Source organism: Cupressus sempervirens, chromosome 10, assembly GCF_028749045.1.
Source record: "Cupressus sempervirens isolate cs-2001-9-10 chromosome 10, ASM2874904v1, whole genome shotgun sequence".
NCBI lineage: Eukaryota > Viridiplantae > Streptophyta > Pinopsida > Cupressales > Cupressaceae > Cupressus > Cupressus sempervirens.
In genome coordinates this window covers 548,889,694-548,913,825 of record NC_143127.1, presented here as the reverse complement: position 1 = coordinate 548,913,825, position 24,132 = coordinate 548,889,694, and the positions used below count along the sequence as shown (strand labels likewise).

At 35.8% G+C, this 24,132-nt stretch overlaps 1 protein-coding gene across 2 annotated transcripts in view; it reads right to left on the bottom strand.

The window, feature by feature from the left end:
• Positions 1 to 3,338: 3,338 nt before the first annotated feature.
• Positions 3,339 to 24,132, bottom strand: part of LOC149535065 (serine--tRNA ligase, chloroplastic/mitochondrial-like) — a 92,021-nt gene continuing 71,227 nt past the window's right edge. For both annotated transcript variants that reach the window (XM_089804729.1, XM_089804730.1), the window contains exons 6-10: positions 6,498 to 6,677; positions 6,122 to 6,288; positions 4,209 to 4,343; positions 4,031 to 4,124; positions 3,339 to 3,913 (exon numbers count right to left, since the gene is read on the bottom strand). In XM_089804729.1, coding sequence (XP_089660855.1) covers positions 3,620 to 3,913; positions 4,031 to 4,124; positions 4,209 to 4,343; positions 6,122 to 6,288; positions 6,498 to 6,677 — 870 coding nt within the window. In that variant the 3' untranslated portion in view covers positions 3,339 to 3,619. The remainder of the gene's footprint in view (positions 3,914 to 4,030; positions 4,125 to 4,208; positions 4,344 to 6,121; positions 6,289 to 6,497; positions 6,678 to 24,132) is intronic.

Sequence of the window (24,132 nt, the reverse complement as noted above, 5' to 3'; positions counted from 1 at the left end):
ATTAATAATTAATCTTTTTCTACTTTTCAATTGTAGGTGTTGAAGTCGTTGGTTAAAATTCTCTACTTGGTAGATGAGGATCAAACCCCAATGGGGTATCTTTATGAGGTCTTGGATAGGGCCAAAAAGGTTGTAAAAAATTACTACAAGGTGAGTAGTCTAAAACTTGACCCTACATGGGCAATTGTTGATCGGAGGTGGAATAATCAACTCCACAAACCCATTAATGTGGCAAGGTACTTCCTTAAACCTTGTTTTTTCTTGATGAGTAGGAGATCTCAATGGGGATCTCAATGGAAAGCTCATAGAGGGCTACATTGAATGCATGTGTTACCCGAGGTTGAGGTAAGACACCTCATTGTGGCCGAGATAGAAGTATATTAGAATACAATAAGAAAGCTATTATCCCCAGACTTGGCAAGAAGAGGAAGAAACACTCAAACCCTAGGTACAACATTAGGACTTTTGATGTCTTTCACATACATGATAAGTAGATAAAAATTAAGTTATTAAAATATGTTTTCACCTTTCTTTTTAACTCTTTAATATTTATCTTGGAGATGCTTGGTGTCAAAATTGGGATGGAAATATCTAAAATCTTCAAAAGCTTGTTCTTCACATCTTATGTCAACCATGTAGCCCATCCAATTTAGAGCATAATTGGAGCTTATTCGAAGCCATTCACACAAATAAGAGGAACAAGTTAGCATAGAAACACTTCAATGACCCTATTTGTGTGTATTACAGCCTTTACTTATGCATGAGAGAGATATTGTACAAATCAGTCCATGTGATTTGGATGACATAGGTCCTTGTTGTGATTGCACATCACAGGAGCAACCTCTATTGTTTACAAATGATCTATGATTTGGAGAGGCAGGATATGAAGGAGGGTGGATTTAGAGTGGAATTGGATGGCATTGATGCATAGGATGAGGGCACTAGGGCTGACAAGGATACAAATGACGAGGAGTCATTGCTAGTTTCAGCACCATCTACATCTAGGATGAAGGTCCGGTCACAACCCCAACCACAACAAACTGCGAGAGCCAAACTCTCTTCCACTCTGCCAGTTTTTACTAGAGTTGTTGGGAAGGGAAAGAGGAAGATGTAGCCTACTTTGACATTGTACTTGACACTTGTATTTGCTTATAATATTACAAAGACACTTTGGTATTTTTAGTTTGCTTTAGAGTTCAAACTTCAAACTATCAATAATCATCTATGGCTATGAACCATTAGCATTCCACGAGGATGTGATTTTGTATCCATTTTGCATTTATATATATTTAGATCAGCTTGTTTGGTTTGTTTACTCATTTACCAACTCATTGAATGCGTCTCCTTATATAATTTTACAAAAAAATGCATTCCCAAATAAATTTAAGCAATTTTTTAAGTTCTCAATATTTTCCCGAGAAGTTCCGACTAATCTCCAGTATTTGCTGATATCTTTTCTTTTTTTTGCCCTTGGCAATTAGTTCTTGATAACGATATTTTAAACTATGGTTTGAGCCATATCAAATGAAGTGTAAGTGGTGAATGAACAGTGTGAGCTTTGTCAACCTTTGCTTGGACAACCTTTACCTTTTCAATAGCAAGTATAGCCTAAGTCACAAGGTTCGAGTTCGAGTTCGAGTTCGTCAACTATGAAATTCGGATGATGTTCGACAAGGCAAAAAAAATCAAATAAATTCGACAATAAGTTCGTCTTACATAATTTTCTAAAAAAATATAAATATATGATTATGATTGTAAAGTATGATTTTTTTATACTAATCTTTATGAATAAATAGAATTAAAATATATACAAAATAATTGTTTTATTTAATATTTACTAATTAAATAAAGTGTGAATATTACAAAATTAAAAATAATTAAAAAGTATTGTAACAATAATTAAATTAATAAATATGCTACATGTTAATATTTTACTGATAATAAATAAATGTACTGTATACATATAATATACACATGAATATTTTCCTACAATAAATACACATCGGTACAAATATTTTACTCTTAATAAAGAGATAATAAAAATAACATTTATTTTAATAATCTTATAAAAGATTAAAACCTAATAATAAAAACACCATCTACTATAATAATCTTAATAAAGTTTCAAACCTAACCAAATAAACAAAAAAATTGTCGCCCGTTGTTAGAGAAAACGAATAGACGAAGTTTTGGTTGTCACTGGAGAGCCCGTCGGTTGGAAGGTTACGCAGTTAATCAAACGCATAGGTCGGACAGAGCTAAGCAGAGGTGAACGGTAGGAGGCTGGAGCGGAACGCATCTTCAAATACAAGCTTCAGACAACCCTTCCACGGTGCCACGATATTCAAATGTTCAGACAGTCTTTTTGCCCTAGTTTTAGATACGATTGGATTCATTTCAATAGACCATGGACATCGTTTTATAAGCTTTTTTCGCCCAGAAATCTGATAACATTGCCGTACGAATTTCATGACGAATTTAGACGTTTTCTTAATATTTTATATGGGTTCGCCGAATTTCGAACTTGAAGCCGAAAATTCGGCGAACCCTGTGACTTAGAGTATAGCCTTTGTAGTGTTATTCACAAGATTGCCTCTGATTCCAGGAGCAATTTTCTGTTTTCATTTGGCATTATTTGATAGCACCTTTGGACATTTTGTTGTCTTACACTTCCATCATTCTGACATCATTAGGATTATTGGCATTGTCATGAGACTCTTTAACAAAAATACTACCAACTCTCCCTTGATCTTGTTTCAAATTCTTTTCTCTCAAACTATAATTATTTCTTACCCGACAAACAACTATTACAGTAAGATGGCCTCCTCAAAGTATTTTCCCTTCCATATGAATAAAGAATATTTATGGAAGCAGTCTGCTGACTTTCTTCATAATAAATGAGAACTTGTAGGGGGCGACCCCTAGCGCACACGGTAGACGGATAGGCTTGAAGTTGTGGATCACCCTCATGGTCTTGAGTTTGATTCCGCCTCTGGGTTCAAATAGTGAGAGTGGCTTGCCTGCGGCTGCTCTGCACCCATGGGGAACTAGTCTCACCCTAAGCTCGCACCGGCCGCTGGTCATTGCTGGGCTAAGGTCACGGGAACACCCCCACGTAAAAATAAATAAAAAAATAAATGAGAACTTGCTACTGTTAAATATCCTCATGTTGTCAGTGCGATCTGCTATATCATTATCAATGTGATCTTTTGAAGAAGAATGCCCTCCCTCTGCAAAGCGTGATGTAGTAGACAACATATTGTGTTTACATCTTCTCTTATTTATAGTCTATAGTATTGGGATAATCTGCCCTCTAAATTTCATTTGAACAAAATGAATGTTCAAAAAACACTGTTTTATACTTTTTTGGATCTTTAAGTTACCAAGGGATCAAGTAAGCAATGCAGAAATGCATTTAAGACACCTACCTACAACTTATCCCAATAAATGTGTAGTCAACCTACCATTTGAGGATAACTACTAAGGTCAGGAAAGATGAGTACTAAAATGTATGAGGTGGAAAACATTTCATACACTCAGTAGCTAAATCTGAGGTCCTGTTCAGAAACAATGGTTCAAAAAACTGTCACAAAATTATCTTCACATATAGGAAAATGCTTTATTGTTTCGACTTTGGATATATGACTTCAACACCACCCATGAATGGTTTCAAAACTTCTGGAACAATTACAGACCCATCTTCCTGCTGAAAATTTTCAAGTATGGATATAATCATTCTAGGTACAGCACAAGCTGTTGCATTTAACGTATGTACAAACTGCAATGGTGGCAATGGGATTTTCCCTTTCTTCGGCTTGACAGCCACTGAAAGAGTTGATTCTGCACTTACAGGTCGAAACCGAATATTAAGTCGACGACTTTGGTAATCTGTGCAGTTTGATGCACTGGATATCTGAAAATAACAAAATTTGTATAATTATTACACGGATATTTGTAGAGGCATATATTTTTTTCCTATCTACCAATCAAATCTTGTCCTTGCTGAATGGCATTACAGTTTAGGGTATACCTCACCATACCGCCCTAGACCTGGCATCCATGCCTCCACATCATACTTGCGGTATGCTGGTGCACCTAAGTCTTCAGAAGGCATGTCTAGAATCCTGCAAAAAATCAAAGATTGTAAAATAAAAAAACAAAAAATTATGCTGTATAATTAATTAAACAGCCAAAGATTTCCAACTCACTTTAAGTGTAATCCAAGTGAAGAAAAGAGATCTTCCTCAATGCTAATTAGCTCCTCAAGGAATAATTCACTTTCCTCTGGATGACATATCACAAACATTTCAACCTTACTGAACTGATGGACACGGTACAAACCCCTGCTCAACAACCCAGAAAAAATAGCCATACTTTAGGCAATAGAAATTCAAAAAACACTCAGTTCACTAATCACTCACCAGAAGGAGCTGAGGAATCTATATAACACAGATCTATTATTTTCAGTTATGAAGCATTTCAAACAACAAAGCAGTGTGCAGCCATGGTATCTTTTCATCATTATGGCTTGGAGTCTCAATCATCTGTCACCAATATTCTATTTGTGGATAGTAGGCCCAACTTAGTATATAAAGAAATAAGAATGAAGGTATAAAACATAGGTATGTCTGATTGCAAAAATAATTGTTTTCCCTAAAATTGAATGACTCATATATCCAGACAGGTTAAGGGAAAGTGATGAATGAAGAAATCCTCTTGCACTTTTAACTAGCTATAATTGCAAGAGAGGATCGGGTTCAAACTCAATGAATGCACCCGCCATGTGACCATATTAGAGAGCTGGAACACACTGGCGCTCTCCTCCAAGCACTACTATTTTAGTCTAGTGGAGTAGAGGCAAGCGAATGGAATCAAGAAGTTTCACTTCACAGGCTAAGGATCCATTTCCATTGCCTTTGTCCACACATTAAAGAAGCTATGGGGGAACCATGTATGGGGGAATAAGCTCACAATGACATGCACACAATGATGTGACCATAAAAAATCCTACCCCCCTACAAGATAATAAGTCATGGTAGAAAAAAAAGAATAACAATTCAGACCAAAATGATTGCATTAGTATATAACAATTAATGCCTTATTCCAGAGGTTTCCATTTACAATGCAAGTGATACAGGGAGGGTTTTTCATAAATGTGCCCTTTCTGTGACAGCATTAGTACTATTTTAAGGACCGATAGTTGTCAATTAAAACCTAACCATTGCATTTAAAAATTTATAGTTATATGATAAAATACCTTAGCCAACAATTAAAATAATAAAACTAGTCAGCACAACATGTATTAACATAACAAAGGTCACTCTTGAAATTGAGTGAATATTTTTGACAACCTTAATGACCAATGAAATGCACACATAGGAGGGATATACTCCCCAAATAATGAGCCCAAAGCTTAACTTGAAAACAAAGATTATTGACACTCATCCAAAAGTACTACCAACCTCCATTAAAGTATACATGTAAGAGTTTATGAGGAGGGAATCAAGTCCCTTACAAGAACTAGGGACCTCAACCTATCCTGCCAAGAGAGATCAGACCTTCAGCCAGGGAGGTTTATTGACATTTACTAACTTGAAAGCATGTTCTATTTTCCAATATGAAATATAGTTTCTTTTGAGCATGCATTTGTTTTCAAGTTGACATAGTTGCAAGATATTAGTAGAATACTGACCATAAATTTTATGTGGTATTATACAAATCAAAGTACTCAAGAAATTGTTGATTTTACATGTTCAATTGTCTCCATTATGTAGATAATAATGATTTTACCAAACATTTTGCACACCATTCCACATAGCGTTATCAATCCTAAGCAGCATTAGTGAGTAATATACTGAATCTAAACATTGGCCCTTTCAAGAACCTCAAACCACATTTTTTATTAGTATGGAGTGCATACAAGTTACAGACATTTTGTTCAGTTGAACAGTTTTTTCATATTCCAAGAAACATATGTTGGATGGAGTAGATTACCTTTTATTTAATGCAATCATAGTTTCCAATGTTGATGTAATGCAATAAAAAATAATATAGCAGAAAACATGTGCACTTCCATTTACTCAAGAGAGTGACACTTGCATAAAAAAATATGCAATCATACCTTGTTGCATAGCCTGCAGCACCAGCCTCTGTGCGAAAGCAATGTGAAAAAGCAACATGTTTTATTGGCAAGAGCGTGTCAGCTACAATGCGATCCATGTACATTCCCCCTACTGGGATCTCTGAGGTTCCTGCTAGACACTGGTCCGTTCCATATATAGAATATACCTGCTCAAAACAAAATTAGTATATCTGTATCATGGTGGTTCAAATTTTCAAATGCACCATCTTTATCTTTAAACCTTTGATCTTCTTGTAACTCCAATGATTTATGACTTTAACCTTGGAACATATAAAAAGGACAACTAAGACAATAAATTATTAATGATAGAAATTGTTCTGTCAATCAAATTTTGTATCATAGAAGGACTCAACACCTGGGTATTCTCTGCCCGGGGTTGAAAGCCACACTTTTCAAGAACAGATGCCCGAACAATATCAGGGGTACTCAAAGGCACATATCCTCTTCTTGTGAGTTCTGACAGAGCCCAGTTAATGAGTCCCATCTCCAATAAAACAGCCTCATTTTTTAGGTAATAGAACTTTGAGCCACTAACCTGCACCACAAATACATGGTCAGCAAAAGTTCCATTTTCTTTCTGAGCTATTGCTAGATATTTAAGGGATCTGAAAATTACAAGCTTGAAAACCCACCTACTCGTTAATGAATGATCTGAGAAACCCTATAATCAATGTTTCATAGGACACACCACTTTATGAAGGTTTTGCAAATGAGGCAGCAAGCTAAGTTGGCTTGTTAATTGCACTTGAATCAGAGTAGCACTGTCACAGTTGAGCTCTCAAGAAGTCATAATGTTTCATTTCTGTGAGCATCACCTAGATGCAGTGAGTGCTAAGTGGATTATTCAGGCTTGTGAGAGATGGGTATTCTTAACCACTCCTATTTGAAACTACATGATTAAAAATCTTGATAAAACATCACATAATTACAAGTTGGTTCAAGCAAAATCTTTTCAGAACCCTTATTACAGTTTTAAACCCAACCTAGGTTGCCAAATTAGCAAGTTTTCAAGTTGATTTCAGGTACAATTTGTCCAAATTCAGAATCTGATTTGAATTGTCTATGGATCCAAAGAAGGTTTGGAGTTTTCTCCTTTGAAACATTTGGAATCGTCGCACAACAAAATCGGACAAATCTAGAGCACACAATTCAAGAGTTCAATGATTTAGAAGCATGTTCGTTTAACTTTTTGAGTCTTTGACCCTTGCAAAACCCTAACAACAGCATTGTTTTCTATTTTGTGTTTTTCTTTAATAGTGAAGGATAACATATGGAAAATAATAAATATCACCAACTCAAATAGCATAATATGCCACCTTATCTAAACTTTGATTCTCCTCTGGTATACAACGATGCCATATCCTATGGCGGCATGGCCCATCACACCCCTCCACAGTTGAGACACAAATCTTCTGTACCACACCAACAATCACTTTCCCCAAAGAAAGTTCCAGTATTCAACATCAGAATGTTTCTGAAAGCTTAATCTATTTTAAGAAATATTCATTATTTAACAATCCAAACTGGTTGTGGCAAGCTATCAACCATGGGGCTTTATTTTAGTTCGGTTACATTATGAGCGGAAGTAACTAAGAACCAAAATACATAATATACCACCTTTGAATCACGACTGGAGAAGCAAGAGTATAAGATTTAATAAACCAAATTTGAATAACCAAAAGCATGGCTTTGGGATGGTAAATCTTCACCATACTTCCTGCTATTCCAAAGTCTGCAAATATTTACAATTTCTTTATATTATTATATTTTAATATAGATTAATATTAACAGAATCACTAAATAATGGTTAAATGTGTATATTTACTATTTAGTTACATTTATTATTTCACAGAATAAAACAATATTCAGTTGTTAACATTTTACTACATTCATATTATTTATTTGTGTTACTATAATATTAGTATGTATTTATAATTTTTACATTTATCATACAGGCATACCAGTGTACCCTACCTATCTCAAATTTGGTCACTTAGAATCCAGTTCAATGGGGCAACAAGTTCTTTTATTAGTCAGAGTAACACCTCAGAAACCTCCAAAATGGTACAAAATGCAATAAGTCAAGAGAGCCACCCAGAGGATCAGGAAAAGATGATGATGTTTTCTAAAGAACTTGCACAATGAGTGTAATTTTGTTAATGTTTCACACTAGCCAAAGGAGAAACTACCAAGATTATTATTTCTATTTAAAAAGTTAAGACCATGCAGCAGAGCATAAGTACAAAGAGGGCTTTCAAAAATCTTAGAAGACATGGTTTAAAGCAAGATCCACAGCAGAGGCTTTCATTTATCGACACAGATGCCTCAGTTCAGCCAGAATTTACTTTAAGATTAAGATTGCGTCCAGTAATGTTGTAGAATCATATACCCTATGGACGGCCATGGAAGTGACTAAGGGAAAAGGATCATAGAAACTAATTTAATCAGAAAAACTGTCATGACTATATCATAATTCAAAAATAATGCAAGGGCATAGGAACCTCTCGAGGATCATCATTCCAAGAGTATCTGCTAGGATAAAGAACTTAACAAAATTTATTTCATCAAATGGGGTCTCAAATACAAGCGTATAAAGAGATCATTAGGTATTGGTGCTCATGCAAGTGAAGCCACAAACTAAAACAAAAGGGAATTATTTAGGATAAGAACCTAAGAGAATCCAAAACAAGGCTTTACATTGCTTCCCAATTTTTTGAAATTGTTGTACTCCGACTGGATATAGGCCATGATGAACCACTGCATCTTTCTAACTTCGAAGTTTGACATCAAATTCATGAACCACCTTTTCATAATATCTAGACTTTAGAGGACATCAACTGTCTTTCCAGGCATACACTCAAAGGTATTCTCATCTTTCTATTCAATCAGACAATAAGTTATTAATGATAATTTGTATTTGGATTACTGCCAACCCAGCAACCAATGGTCATGAGGAGATCCCTGCTTCACTAGAGGCACTGATAACTGGATTTTTCTTTACCTACTGCAAGTGAAAATTAAGGGCTTATTTTAGTTCAGAGTAATATTAGAGGAAAGTGTAATAAATGGTTTCTTTCTACTAAACTTAGGTCTATGATAACATCTTGCGAATTAAAAAATCCATTATTAAAGCTAGCCTTCTGTGTGCTATTAGAACAACCACAAAGATAAGATTGAATATGCTGGGTGCACAAATAGGTTTCTGCTTATGCAGATGATTTTATTACTAGAGTACAGAAACTTATTTGTGCAATACTTGCATAACTGACAGACTGTAAAACCTAGGTATAACAAGAACAAGAAACATACACACAGAAAAACCTCATAAACATATGATACATGAATGGTATAAGCTCGATTTACTCCACTTGCCCTCAAACACATTCCATGTGGAGGCTATATAATAATATATCTGCTACAGCTGGCTAAATGTTGCCAAGAATATGCTACACTGTAATTGGTGCTTAACTAACGTTAACATTGAAATTTGATCTATAAGCCAAAGAATAAGTACTTTTTGAACGCAAAATATACTTTGCTAATATTAATCTAGCAAAAGAAGTTTGTTGTTGTTCGTTAATCTAACACATGTTGAAATATATCTATGTTACCAAGTTTTCAATTTTGGGAGCCATCACAGAACCTAAAGGAACAGGTCCAGGCATGGGTACAGATCCCTCCCAAGTAGGCTGTGGGCAAGGTCCTACCATCTTGGGTACCCTGTATGTTATCTGGGGCATATCCCTAGTGTACCAAGATATTAGGGGTGTGCCCTAAACCTACCCAAATAAGATCTGGGCATACCCATGGGAAATCACATGCATAAACTTTTCAAAATCACCCAGAGTTTTGTTAAAAACGCTTATATATTATCAATGTATATGGGCCCCTAAGAAAGTTTTGTTTTTGCTTGATATCAACAGGCCATGTCTGATACAGAACAATTCATGTCATGGATTCTTTTCACCGTGTGGATCATATGCCATCACTGTGTGTGCAGTCAATCATTGTCATTAAATTCTGAAGGTACTGCAGTTGGCAATAGGATAAATAGCAGCTTCTATATCTTGTACCTTTCAACACGTTATATCATTACAAAATGGGTTCAACATATTTTAGAGATAGGTCAGTCATTCTGATGGAGCCCAAATTTTCGCACAATTTAGGGTCTCCATTTAAGAAATAATTTTGGGAATTTGATAAAACATTGACATTGATGTCAAGAGCATGAGCAAAACCAATGATAATGGCAACTTCCTTATCTATAAGCATAAGGAGACAACAATGTGTGGCAGCAGGCTGACAATGTTTATATGCTACAACAGCAGCACACATAAAGGTAATGATATATTAGTATGATTGTGTATCCAAAGCAGTGGCAGTTACTTTATAATAGGCAACAAGGCAATTATGCTTTGAAGAACCAGAAGAGCATATGCTGGGATCAAAGTGAACAAATGTAACAGTAACATATGGCACAAGCAATTCAGACTGGTGGAAATCAAGAAAAGGAATAAGACACAAAGACCAAACACTTTGAAATCTTCATAGCATAATTTCTTAAGGCATTCAAGGATTGCAAATCAAAACAAAACAAGTATACCAAGTTCACATGATGTCTACAGGGATGATGCTTTATCACCTGAACCAAAAAATATAAAATGAAGGGCATCATTATCATAGGATGAGCTGCAGTTGCAACATATGTGTGGAGGACTACAATGGCATACAAATATTCAAGCACTATGATAGGAAGACAAGCTATTATTCGGACACCATTGGATCTGCAGACACCTTCGAATCATAGCTATAGTCATATTCTACAGGAAAAGAATGGCACTCAAAGGGCAATATACAAATATTGAACACCAGCAATAAAAAAAAAAAGAAAAAATAAGTAACGAACAAATGAAGAAAATTATCTGTGATAAAAAGATGCACCTACAGAAACATTCATTATAATATTTATCAGACTTTAATCGGTGATTCGTATACAGCGATGGTAAGATGTGTGCAGCAAAACAATGTTCAAAGGAAAGACAATAAAAAAGCTACAATAGAATACCTACAGCCATGCTATGAAAAAGTCATCGTTTTGTCCTATTTATGAATGCGATTTCATAAAGGGTCGAAATGATTAGTAGCAAGCACACGTTCAAAGTGAAAAGGAGTGATTAGGGGAGAGGACCCAGTACTTGAACATCCTAACTTCGTGCTTATCAAAACCCTACATAAAAATTTCAAATCACTCCCAGTCTTTTACAGCAACTTACTTGGTGAGTCGCCTACTTATAACTAAGGCTTCAAGTCCACGTCACCCGTTATGATGCCACATCAGCATGCTTTTTGCCAAGTTGTCCAAAACAGGCCAAAAAAACAGTGAGACCAATGGTCATGCATAAAGGGTACCCATAGTTGAACAGCTGATGTGGCATCACATCATTGGTTAATCTTTATAACTAAGGGCACATTTTATTCAATTTTGGGTAGTTAGCATTGTACTAACAACTTTAAAGTCACAAGTATTGGTACAACGTTGTCAAAAAAATTGGGTATTCAGTCAATAAGTGTAGGTATCAAGTGAACAACTCCTATCACAACTATTGGGATGCGTTCAACTAATGGGTCCTCTCCCCTAAATCAGTCAAAAGAAAACAATATACACATCAGATTATATATGGAAACCAATACAGCTGCAGTAGTAGAAGGCAAATCTCAACACTGCCATACATTTCATATGCGACAAAATAATAGAAAAGAGCAGTGTATGAAGGAATCGAAAGCAATGGGAAACAACAACGATTACAAGGCCCTTCACAAGAGTGATACTTCTTATCGGGTGCCGTCAATTTCTAAAAAAAAATGTTTGAAAGCAGCGATAGAGTTCACGGAGTAAAAAACAATGATAGAATACAAAAACGTATGAAATAAAAGAGCATCTAGCAACAATATCTCGATGATGGTGTTCAATAGGTAGATCTGGAAAATATTAAAGTGTGCGATAAGCTTTTGGTGAAAGCCGATGGTATTGGGAGTTAAGGGTCTGTTTGATTCGTGGAATTGTAGAAATCAAGAAATCTCAATTTAGCCAAATCAAGGTTTTGCAAATCTTCATTCCTATTTTTGGGATTTTACTTAACCGTTTGTTTCATTACGAAGATGGGTGGGAAGACACATTTTTATGAGTAAACTTGGAGTTGCAGGCAGACTCTAAAAAGTAGTCCAATCTATTGTTTTTACACTCCTCAAAAAGCATAACCAGGTTTTGATTTTCAATTCCTACTTGCTAGTAGGAAGTAGGAAAACTTGGTTTTGAGACAAAATTAGAAGTCTGGTATTCTAATTCCATTTTGCCAATTTTGAATCAAACGCAAAAAAATTCAAATCCACATTTTGAAAAATCCAATTCCTGTCATCTTCCACAAACCAAATGTAATGGATGAAAGTACTCACCCATATCAAAGTCCTTCAAAAGATTCGAAGACAATATTAGAAGATTAATTTTATATAAATACATCAGTCTACAATTTGATGGGCATCGCCATTTATAGAAATTCATAGGCCAGCACTAAAATCATAATTATAAAATGGACTGAGTTGCATACCATAAACTTTTAGAGGAAATAATGATTAATCCAAGATTAAAAGGGGATGAACTATATTATCATTATTTGGTGCAATTATGGTTACAAAAGATGTAATTTATTTCTAGAGAGACGTGACTCTTGAATATGAAAAGTCACTTTCTTTTATATTTTCAAAAATATAAATATGGAGCAGTGGTGAGAGGTAATATATATTACAACATAAGAAAGACATATTGGAGAAATATGTAAAAAAGAAATATATTCAGATCTTGTAAGGAGGAATAAGGAGTATAAGGGCTTGGCTTTCAACGTAATCTGATATATCATATTTTAATGATAAATAAAAGCCTGTTTTTGCTTTTTGTTTATTTAAAAGGCATGAAGATTTAAACTGCAATTGATTCGTCCTTTATAATCATCTTAAAATTTCGTTGGCAATTTAAATATCAAATAAGTGGACAAGGTCATTTATGGCATTTTAGACTCCATCATTATAGATATAGTGAAATATTGAATAGTTTATGTATCTATGTCCAATTTGTCTCCCTACTGTAGGAGTTAAAGTGCAATATAAACTAGTTTAAAATTGTGTATATATACTTGATCTGTCACGTCTTGATTATTCAATTTTTTTTAGTTTAATTGCATAGAACTTTGTAACGTTGTACGTGATAATCTTCATTATAGTCGACTCTGTTGCCCAAATAAGCAGAAGCACTGGTCTTTTTATTATTGAAGCCAGAAATTTATATCTTCCTTCCTGCAAGCATCTAATCAATTATTGATAAACATTATACAAAACATTTAACCATTTCAAGAAAGCATATAAATTCATATTGATCGAGTTCAAGGACCTTGCCAACCAGAGAACTCACAAAGCTTAAATTCATTATAGAAAAGCTTCAGATCAGGTGATTAGGTTTGGAGTGAAGGTTTACCCACCTAGGTGTAGCAAAGCCTAATGTAGAGGAATCAAGGTGATTCTCGTTCATTGGCCAGAACTGATTGTGGAATCCTGTTGGAGAATTGGCAAGCTCTTGGATTTCCAATCTGTGGTTTTGGGAACCAACACATTCAAGGAATGATTTTTGAAGGTTGAATGATATATTTAAATGAAATTTATGAATAGTTTACAAGAAGACAAAAAGTAGTGTTCTTTAAAAAAAAGGAAAGGGGCAGTTTCTTTTTAGAGAGGCCAACAATATTTTAAGTCTTTTTTAAAATGTATTATTGAAAGAGAAAAACAAGGGGGATAAATGTTTTGAAAGGGTGTGTAATGTCCCCATTTTAGCAGTTGACCAAGTGTGTGTGCGTTAGCCTTGTTCTACATGGTCCCGAGGGCTAACGAAGGGTTTAATGGGATCCTGGAATGTTTTGGCCTAGTCATTTCCAGTTTGGGCCAAAACGAAGTTGATTTACTCAGTTTCAGGCATACTTACTATTTTTAGTAAGTCGACAAGACAGTGCAGGTCAATTTTGGTGATTGGATGCGATACTCCTCGGTGAGAGCTTTCCGATGAGCTATCACTCGCATTATTCGGAGTCCAATTGCTAATACATTTTAATGCCTGAAGTTTTATTAAAGTAACGTCTAATTTAATTGTAAAATATTAAAGTGTTACTTTAATATTTATTTTATGGTGATGTGTACCCAAGGGAGACATAAGGGGTATTTTAATATATGTTTTATATATTACACATCTTTTATCCCACATTGCCCATATGAGTTGAGCGGACCCTTGGAAATAGAATAAAAGGAAGCATTTGTGGCTTCATTAGGCAGGTTGAATGTGAGAAGAAATTGGTGTGTGAGTTGCAGCTCCGTTCTTGGCATTTGAGGACATCTATCCTCTCTTGTAACATTCTAGACGTCATTCCTTTGGGGTTTGGCCTTTGGAATTCTTTGTTATTAGCTTCATTATCAGGCAGTTTAGTTGCATTTTCGGCTACAGGCAGATTTGGTATTTTGCTCATATCTTCTTCACTACTTGTCCGACGCTTATGCCGCTTGGAGGGAATGGTATTATGAAGGTAGTGGACTGATTGAAGGACAAAGTACTGTAGCAGCAAGTTTGTAAGCATGGGCTGGAGTATTATGTCAATACTGCTGAAGTAATTAGTGAGTTGATAAATCTGCTATGTATTTGGTTTTATGAATTCTGAAAATAACATTTTATTAGCAGCAGTTCATTTCCACTTTGCATATCATTGTAGTTTCTTGCTTGTTTATGTTGTATGATACCAATTCCATGCACGAAACACAACAAACAATAAACGTTTGATTTCCGGAGTTATAAGGGGTTTAAAACATTAAACGGAGAAATAAGAAGTTGAATGCAAACTGTTTGACATAATTCCTTTCGGCGATTTGGTTTAGTTTTTTGGGACATCCAGGGGTGCCCATTACAGGGTGTTTCATGTAAGAGGGTTTATTTTTACAATTTGTAAAGCTTTATGGTTTTGTGCAGAATTTCTTGTCTTTAGGGGCCACTAAAGTTGGAACTCTTGAAATTCATTACATTTTTCCTAAGTTGCCGGTTCGTGGTTCGGTTCCGGGTTCGGGTTCGAGAACCGGTTCGTTGGTTCGACGAAATTTTGGAAAAGGGTTTGGGTTCTTTTGGGTTCGTTAGTACAAAAACATGTAAAAATTATAAATATATATATATATATATTTTTTTTTTTTTATGAAGCATGAGTTAAAATTAGAATGTAGCATAGTACCATAAACACATTTAAAACTTTAAAACAACATAAACAATAACATAACAATGTATCATGGTGAGCATACCATCATATAGTAACATAATTCAATCAACTTCAACATCAAAGATGAAAGATTCAAAAGATTTAAAATATCAAGTTCAAGTGTCATTGTTTCACGTTCAATTGTTTAACAGTAACTAATAGAATGAAAATCTATTAAAATTCTGAATTTCTAGTTCTAAGTTCTTCATTCTTCATCTTCATCTTCTTCATATTCATCTTCTTCTTCTTCATCTTCTTCTTCATCTCCTCCTTCTTCGCCTACGCTATTACTTGCACCAAGGCCAATGGGATCAGCAGCAGAATCAACAATGGTATTGGCATCAAAGTTATCAAAATCATCAATTGTAAGCGCAGCAGTGGAAGCATCCAAGTCTGCAATCTCTGCATCTACATCCCACTTCTTTGTCTCCCCTTCTTTGTATTCTTGACTCTTGTGTGAAAGAAGGCGCAAGTTGTTATGCACAAATACTAGGTTCTCGGCTTTTTTTGATTGCAACCTATTGTGCTTCACCGAGTGGATGAAAGAATAGGTGCTCCAATTTCTTTCTGATGCAGAAGAACTAGCAACCTATAAAGACAACATAGGGTAGGCAATTAAAAAGGAATTAATTCAATCTTATTAAAAAATTCTTTTGAAGATAAAGTGAGCTAATTTAAAAAAAAATAAAACTTACTTGTGATATAACTTTGATTGCAAGGGGTCGCAATGTTCGGAATTTTTGGCCATGGAGGTACCACCAACCATGAGCATGCTTTTTGAACCGATGACGAAGAGCATCATTACTTAGACCCGTAGCATTGACAAATGCTATGAACTCATCCATGATTACATCTCTTATATCATCATCAGGAAATATTCTTCTAAATGCTGCCTGGTACCCGTCAGACACTTCCATATCTCTGTATGGTGGCAACCTTCCTGGTAGATCACAATATTGTGAGCTATAGTATTTGGGGGTCAAGGCATAGGCAAGCAAATGTAATGGAGTGGTCATTTTGTTCCATCTTTCATCAATAATTTTTTGCACTTGTTTGAAAAAGGTCTCTTGCGGATCTTGCTCTTGCTCATTTATAACTCGCCTAATCTTCTCAATCATTGAGTCTATGCCATCATAGATCTCTCCAAGGCAAGGCCTATTCATGTCAGTGTACCTAAGCATGCTCATAATGGGCTCGGTGATCTTAAGGAAATATTCCACACGTTCCCACCATGAGTCAGCCAATAGCCTATCCTTTATTTTGTTTGCCCTTTCAGTGTTCTTTTGCTTCCATACACCCCAATTGTTGCTGATTACCATACCTTGAAGTGCATCTTTCACTTGCACAAGTCATCTTAAGACGATTATATGTGATGCAAAACGGATCTCAGCAACCTGTGACATAAATTAGAGCAAAAAACAACTATTAGATACATATTTTAGAAAACTAAGAAAAGTATACACATTGGCAATTGCACAAGTAAAATATGAAAAATCAGAAATTGTCAAATATTAAAAATTAAATTACTAATTTGAGTTCAAGTTCATTTACCTTCAATAGCTCCAATTTTGAGTAGTTCCTGAAAAGAGATTGAGTCATGTGGTGGTTTGTGACAAACATTTGTATGTCCCCAGCCTCTTCATACACTGTTTTGATCCACTCAATTTGGTTCCCAATCTTTTGTAGCATAAGATTGAGTGAATGGACTGCACAAGGTGTCCAAAAGATATGTGGATATCATGATTCAACCAACAAACCTGCTGCTCTACAATTCTTTGCGTTGTCTGTTATGACTTGGACAACGTTTCTTGCACCCACTTGTTCAATGGCCTCAATTAAGATATCAGCAATAAATGGCCCATCTTTTACTTTGCCCTCACAATCCACCGCTTTCAGAAACATTGCCCCTTTAGGGGACACCACAAGGACATTGATCAAGGGATGGTTCCTAGAATCCTTCCAGCCATCTGAAACAATTGTCACCCCTGTCTCAACCCATGAGTCCCTTATGGGCTTCAATTGATTTTCAACCCGTTGGACCTCATCATCCAACAAGGTGGTGCGCACTTTCTCATAACTAGGGCCACAATACCCTTTTGGAGCTTCATTGGCACCCCTCAACATGTCCTTCCAAAACGGAGAGCGGACAACATTAAAAGACAACCCATTTGCATAGAGGCATCTTCCCACCTTAATGTCAGCAATATCCCGGGCCTTGTTTTGAAAAGAAGTTTCTATTGGCCCCTTTCTTTTGTGTACAATGGGGATAGATTCAGTGTCAATGTCCATTGTAGTATTGAAGAAGGGATGGTCTTGTACGATAACATCTGAGGGGGGCTACATTCCCTTAGCTTTTTTACTTTTATTGCTACTACTACCGAGTTCTATTGCCCTGTGTCCTCTCTCTTCTGCTGCCTCATGCTCTTCAATATATTTTAACACGGTGTGATTTGGTATAGGGACACCATTTTTGCCAGGGCATTTCTTGACTCCTCTTCCAGTATAACCACATAGATGGCCTACCACACCATAATAAGAACTATTTCTTTCTACATCACATCCTCGACGTCTCCAACGGAATGCACCACCTCCTGGAATGGGTTTTATAATGTCTACATACTTCCATAGAGGAGAATCAAAGTTGGTTTCCATTCTTTGTTCGGTGTTGCCTATTGATGAAGAGGTAGATGACATTACTTTCGAACCTTTCCCTATGGCAATAAATTACTAATTAGATATATGTTCATAATCTATATGCAAGAAAATGACGAATTTTGAAATAATGGAAAAGATTCAAGAACTTAGAACATATGAAGATTGAAAGAGAAATGAAAAAAAATTGGAAAAACTAGAACAAAACAATAGTAAATGGAATAAGATCTTACCTCTTGGTCCTTTTCCAGCCATTGCAAGTTTGCAAATGTGTATAAATGATGCACAAACACTTCAAGAACACCAACAAGTCAATCTTCAAACTCCTCCTTGCACAACCGGATGCTTGCTCAAAAACTTATGTGCTCTCCTTCAAGGCAAAACAACCTATTTAGAAACAACAAATGACTATGAGAGAGCAAAAAACCAATTCATAACACCTTTTTAGGGTACGTGGACCCCAAAAATTATTTAAAAATGCAAATAAATAACTTTATTTCCGCGTCCGTGGGCGGGTTCTTGGCTGGGTTCGAACCTGGTTTGATTTTCCTAGCCTGGTCCGCCCGGGTTCGAACCAGTTCGAACCAGGATTCGAAAATTGAACCCTGGGCGAACCTTGGTCGAACCGGACCAGAATCTCGAACCGGTTCGAACCAGTTCGAGGTCCGGAGGGGGGGGAGGGGTACCCGTGTAACTTAGCATTTTTCGAGTTATAACAATTAAACAGTTGAGATTTCAAAGATGGCATAATCTAATCAATTATTTCATTACTTACGAAGATTCTATTTATAATTTACGATATAAAATTGACTTATCAATTATCTTTATCACTATCAACTGTGTTTCAAATTCTGTGTTTAACAAATTATAGGTACACATTTAGTATGGCTGTAACCAGCCATTCCCAATCCACAGAATATAAACAGCAAACTATAAATACACCTAAAACTGTGCCAACCAATGGTAAAGCTTCTCAACATCTACCTTTTCTTCATGAGGTAGAATTTCAATCTTCACCTCAAGTTTGAATAGAGATGTTAATGGAAGATTTTGCTTACCATGTGGGCTGCGATTTCTCATAGGAAATTATCTGTTTCTCAGCTTAGGATCCTCCAAATGAATAAAGATTTTTTTGTGACATCCACCAGACCAATCAGTCTATGGGACCATAGATCACATCCTTAAATTAACTCTAAATTTCTTTCCGTGTCTGATCTCCTGCAATGAATCTTGACCATTATACTAGCAGTCTGTCTGTTTGATGTTATCCTCCTCAAATAAATTGTGCATATTGTCAGCCTTCAAGATGATTTCATGCTAAGCCCCAATGTCATCTTACGATGTGCACTCAATGTGAAAGTGTCATTCAGTCTCAACCACACTTGTCTCCCAGAACTTGCAAGTCCTCTCTTCTCACTCCTCTTTGCGCCTTTTCCATCTACATGTCTCACATTTGAGATGATGTGAACTTGTCCACAATTAAGCCTAGCACCCTAGCTTACCCTTTAATAGCTGCCCCTAGGTAAGCATTATCACCATGTTCTTGGGATGAGTTGAACGCTTTAATATAATACACCTTTTTCCGACCAACGTGATTAGTCCACATGGCAATCTTAAATTTTCCTATGACAAGCTTCTTTACTTCCACCTTGGTGTTAGGACATCCTTGTAATTTGATGTTCCACATGCCCAACCACTTTATGCTTTGTTTCATCCAAGTTTTCTTCTTGTGAACCAAACCCTCTTTCATCGCAATTCGAGGTTATCGTTAGTTATCCATGGTTTCAAGTTTCTTTAAATAGCAAAATTAACCGAGTTATCTTTGTTGCCTCCAACAGGAAAATACCGACTTCCATTAATAGAAATGCATATGTCTCCACTCATATTTTGTCATGCTGACCCCCCAAATGTTGCAGCCATAAAGAACAACTGGTGGGACCAACAAACCAAATAGAGTTTTCTTGGTTTTCCAATCCCAAAGCTCAGTATTTCTATATCTATTTTCAAAGCAGATAGGACATTTTCCTTCCCCCTATGTCCTTCTTGCTCTACAAGTCTCCCAATTAAGCCTATAATGGAAGTCAATCCCCATATATTTGCATTCTTTCACAATTTCCAATGGGTTGCCTTTGAAAAGAAAGGTAGTATGTTTTTCCTTTCTTTTCAAAGAAAAAATCATGATTTTTGTTTTGGTGATGTTCACCTGAATCCTCACTCCCTAACAAAAGTTTTCCTAAGCCTCTAAATGGTCTTTTAATCCTTGAGCTGTTTTTGATATCAAGATAAGATCGCCAGAGTATAAAAGTAGCTTCACCACATATCTTGTTAATTGGACCCCTTCTCCATCTATTTTGTCTAACCAAGATTCTAAGTTATCAACATATAAGCCAAACATAGTTGGGAATAACAGACATCCTTGCTTCACACCAATGTCACTACCGAAGCGCTTGGACATTCCTTCCTTAGTTCAGATTTTGGCTCTAACTCTCTCATAAAGTCTATGTGTTGCTGCTCTATACACTTTCAAAATGCCTAATTCTTCCATTATGTTCCACAAGTTGTCTCTAAGTACCATGTCAAAGGCTTTCTTGAAGTCCACAAAACAGCAATATACTTCTCTCCTTTGATTGTCCCATATTTTCTCTATCAAATGTCGAAGGGTGACACAATGATCAATAGTAGAATGTCTAGGTTTCAAACTTGCTTGCCCTTTTGCTCTTTTTCCTTCACCTTCTACCCAGTTGTTGATTATGAGTTCCACCATGCTCCCAGAGAGTTTTTCGAACAAGGATTGACCATAATGGTCTAATAATTAGATTGATTATTGATATCCCCACTCTTAAAGAGAGGAATAACCACACTAGTTGTCCAATCCATCAAAATACCATATTCCTTTTGTGTGAGGAGCAAGAAAATCAGCTCCCCACTTTACGAAATTCATCTTGAAACCTGTCAATATCACTTCCCTTACCATTTTGCTAACTTCTTTATTCCCAATTCGATATCATATATCAAGAATAGCTCCACAGAAGTACTCACAATGGGAGGAGAGTTCTTCTCGGGAATCTTCTCATAAAGTACCTTTGTGTATTCTAATCAGTTTGTTATTTTCTTTGTTGTAGTTCTTTCTGGAAGTCTTTGGGATTGTGTTTGCCTAGAGATATTAACTCCCTCTCTTGCAAATACATACTCCTGTTTTTTTCCTTGGATGAATTTTGCATATTTCTTCTTGTCTTCTTTACTTGGATCTTTCCCTTTTATAGATCTCTTGGCTGCTTTGCACACTTAACAATACCACAGATCAGCAGGAAAAGTATTTGCAGCCCTCTTTCTACTGCAAGATCTTTTACATGTTTTTACACCTTGTGCATAATAGGGATCAGCAACCTACTATGCACATGCTCAAACTCCTCACTGACCGTTTCAACAGTCAAGATATTGTCTATCTCAAGAAGTTGCTGTTTGAGGAGAGAGCTGAATATATCCCTGTTTTCCTGATTTATGAGGATTCTTTCTTTCTCAACAGCTGTCTTTTCCTTTGTTAAAGAACACCTATTTCTCCATGAGGTTTTTAGCTTCATCATTGAACAGAAAATGCTTGAAACATCTTAGTACAACTTGAGAAATTTTTTTTCTCCATCTAAAGATTTTGCACAATCAAACCCTCTCAATCTGATCCGATCTCCAGGCTATCTTGGTGCAAAAGAAATTTATGCCTTACATCTGGTAACGGGTATAAATCTACAAAACTAGTTACACAAACAAATAACCACACAATCCACAAAAACCCGCTGTACTGCCAATCCAGTCCATAATTAATGCAGATAGTCCACCACATTTTCATCAAGATGATCTTACTCGTTCTTTATGTGCAATGATTGGTTAAGTCCTTGCTCCTTATGCAAAATGTAGGAAAAGCATTGTGTACTCCTGTCTAATGCTATTGCAAAATAACATGAAAGGAAGATTGTATCAACAAAGTAGGAGAGCATATAATATGCATTAGAATGTAGAAGACGATAGCAATTAACCTAGAGAATCCTTAAATAATAGAAAATTTCAAAAGAGTGAGGGATCTTATTCCCAAGCCATTATCTAATGAGCTACTACAGCAGTTTGCTTCCTTAAAGAGTCCTTTATGGCATTCTTTTCCATAAAAAACCATATCCAAATTCTCAATTCCCTATTTACAAAACAACTTTGTTAGAAAGGTTAATCTTCCCTTGGATGTATTAATTGGGATATTCCAAGGATCCCTAAATGTAGTTTGTCCTATTGTACACATGTGGAGGACATGTCATTGTTTGTCCTTTATTCCACATCTGAGGACAACTCATTTTTATAATTTCTTTATTAAGGAACTTAGTTTATCCTCCTTAAGAGGATTGTGACACTTTGCACACACCTATTATGAATGTGGCATTCATAGAAATGGGAGTTACACATGCAACTCCTTTCTCATCTCTTTAAAAGAGATGCTCCTCCTTTCTTCTTTACTCGCATCACTTTGATGTTATTGTATTGAGCTATTTTGCTCCAACACTCTCTCTCTCTCTTCTCTAGGCATTTGCCTTCATTCATAATACTCGCAAGGGGTTTTCTTTGCTTTCCCCTTATAAATCCTTGTCTCCATTGTTGAACCATCTTGGTGTATGCTCTTGGATTTTGCTTATCTCATGGTAACATTGTTTCACACTTAACTTACTTGGATAATTTCTCGTTCCTTGCTCTATCTTATCGTTTCTTACATGGTATCAGAGCTAGGTATCTAATCCTTGTTTTAAGTTTTGTGTTAAAGGTTGCCATTCATTGGAGCACACCTTATTTGGAGACGTCATTGAGAGAAGAAGTTTGTGTTGCAATTTTCTGCTCATTCTAACATCCTTTGTGTGCAGATTTTTATTGCATCATTTTTATCATTGTTTACTAACCCTCTTTGGAAGGCTTGCCGCCAAAGGGTTCATTGTTCAAAAAAAATTCAATTTTTTTTTGCTCTTGTTTTGGAAGGCGTGCCGCCAAAACACGAAGCATTTATTAGATAGCATTTTTTTTTAATTCTAATGTGTGCAATTTTTTTTATTTTTTTTAAAATTTAGATTAATTTTTTTTTTTTTATGAAATTTAACCATTCCTTATAACTCTATTTTAAATTTTATATTTCATTTCAATATATATATTGAGCTAATTTAAAACATTTCATATTCATATTTGTAAAATAAATAAATTTCTAATCTTTATCATAATACATCTATTTTGAAATATAATAAAATTTTAAATCTATGAGATTTTTAAAAAAATATTCTCATTCTTTCCCTACCTTCATTCAATTTTTTTTTAGTATCTTTCCTTGGAATATCTATAGATCGATTGTTTTTTCTAAAAAAAATCTCATTCTTTTTAGTATCTAATTAAAAACCCTAATTAGATATTCACGCTAAGAACATTGTATTCGCTGAGATCATTTTCCTTGAACGCCTTCCAAAGGCGCTCAGAACATTCTATGTAGCAGCCCATTGTATATTCACGCTGATATCCACTGCATCCCAAAGACGCACAGTCTTATCACCGGAGGCAGTAGCAGCCAGAACTCGTTTGAAGCAGTGACGTAAACCTTGGGGATTTGAGAAGAGTCTCCTCTATTGGCTGCGGCAGCCTTTGCCCTGCATGTGTTACCACAAGGCGTAGTAACAAGCCGTTCGGGAAGCTGCATGCAGAAAGCAATATAGCTACAGGGTCTGCTGCTGTTTTGGGAACACTCACAAAAAACACCTCACCGCCATTTGATCTGAAGTCTTTTTGGAGCTTGAAGCTGATCCAAAACTTGTTTATCACTGTGGCTTATCTCCTCGCCGCCATACCCCTCTGCTCAGAACCCTGGTTAACGTTTTTTGTTTTGCACCTCTTTTTTCTCTTCAAACGCTTCATCTTTCAGACGTTTTTATTAGTGCAATTAATCTTAGAAGGCTGCTCTAAGTATAAAACGCCATAAAAGTGCTTTTGTCATTT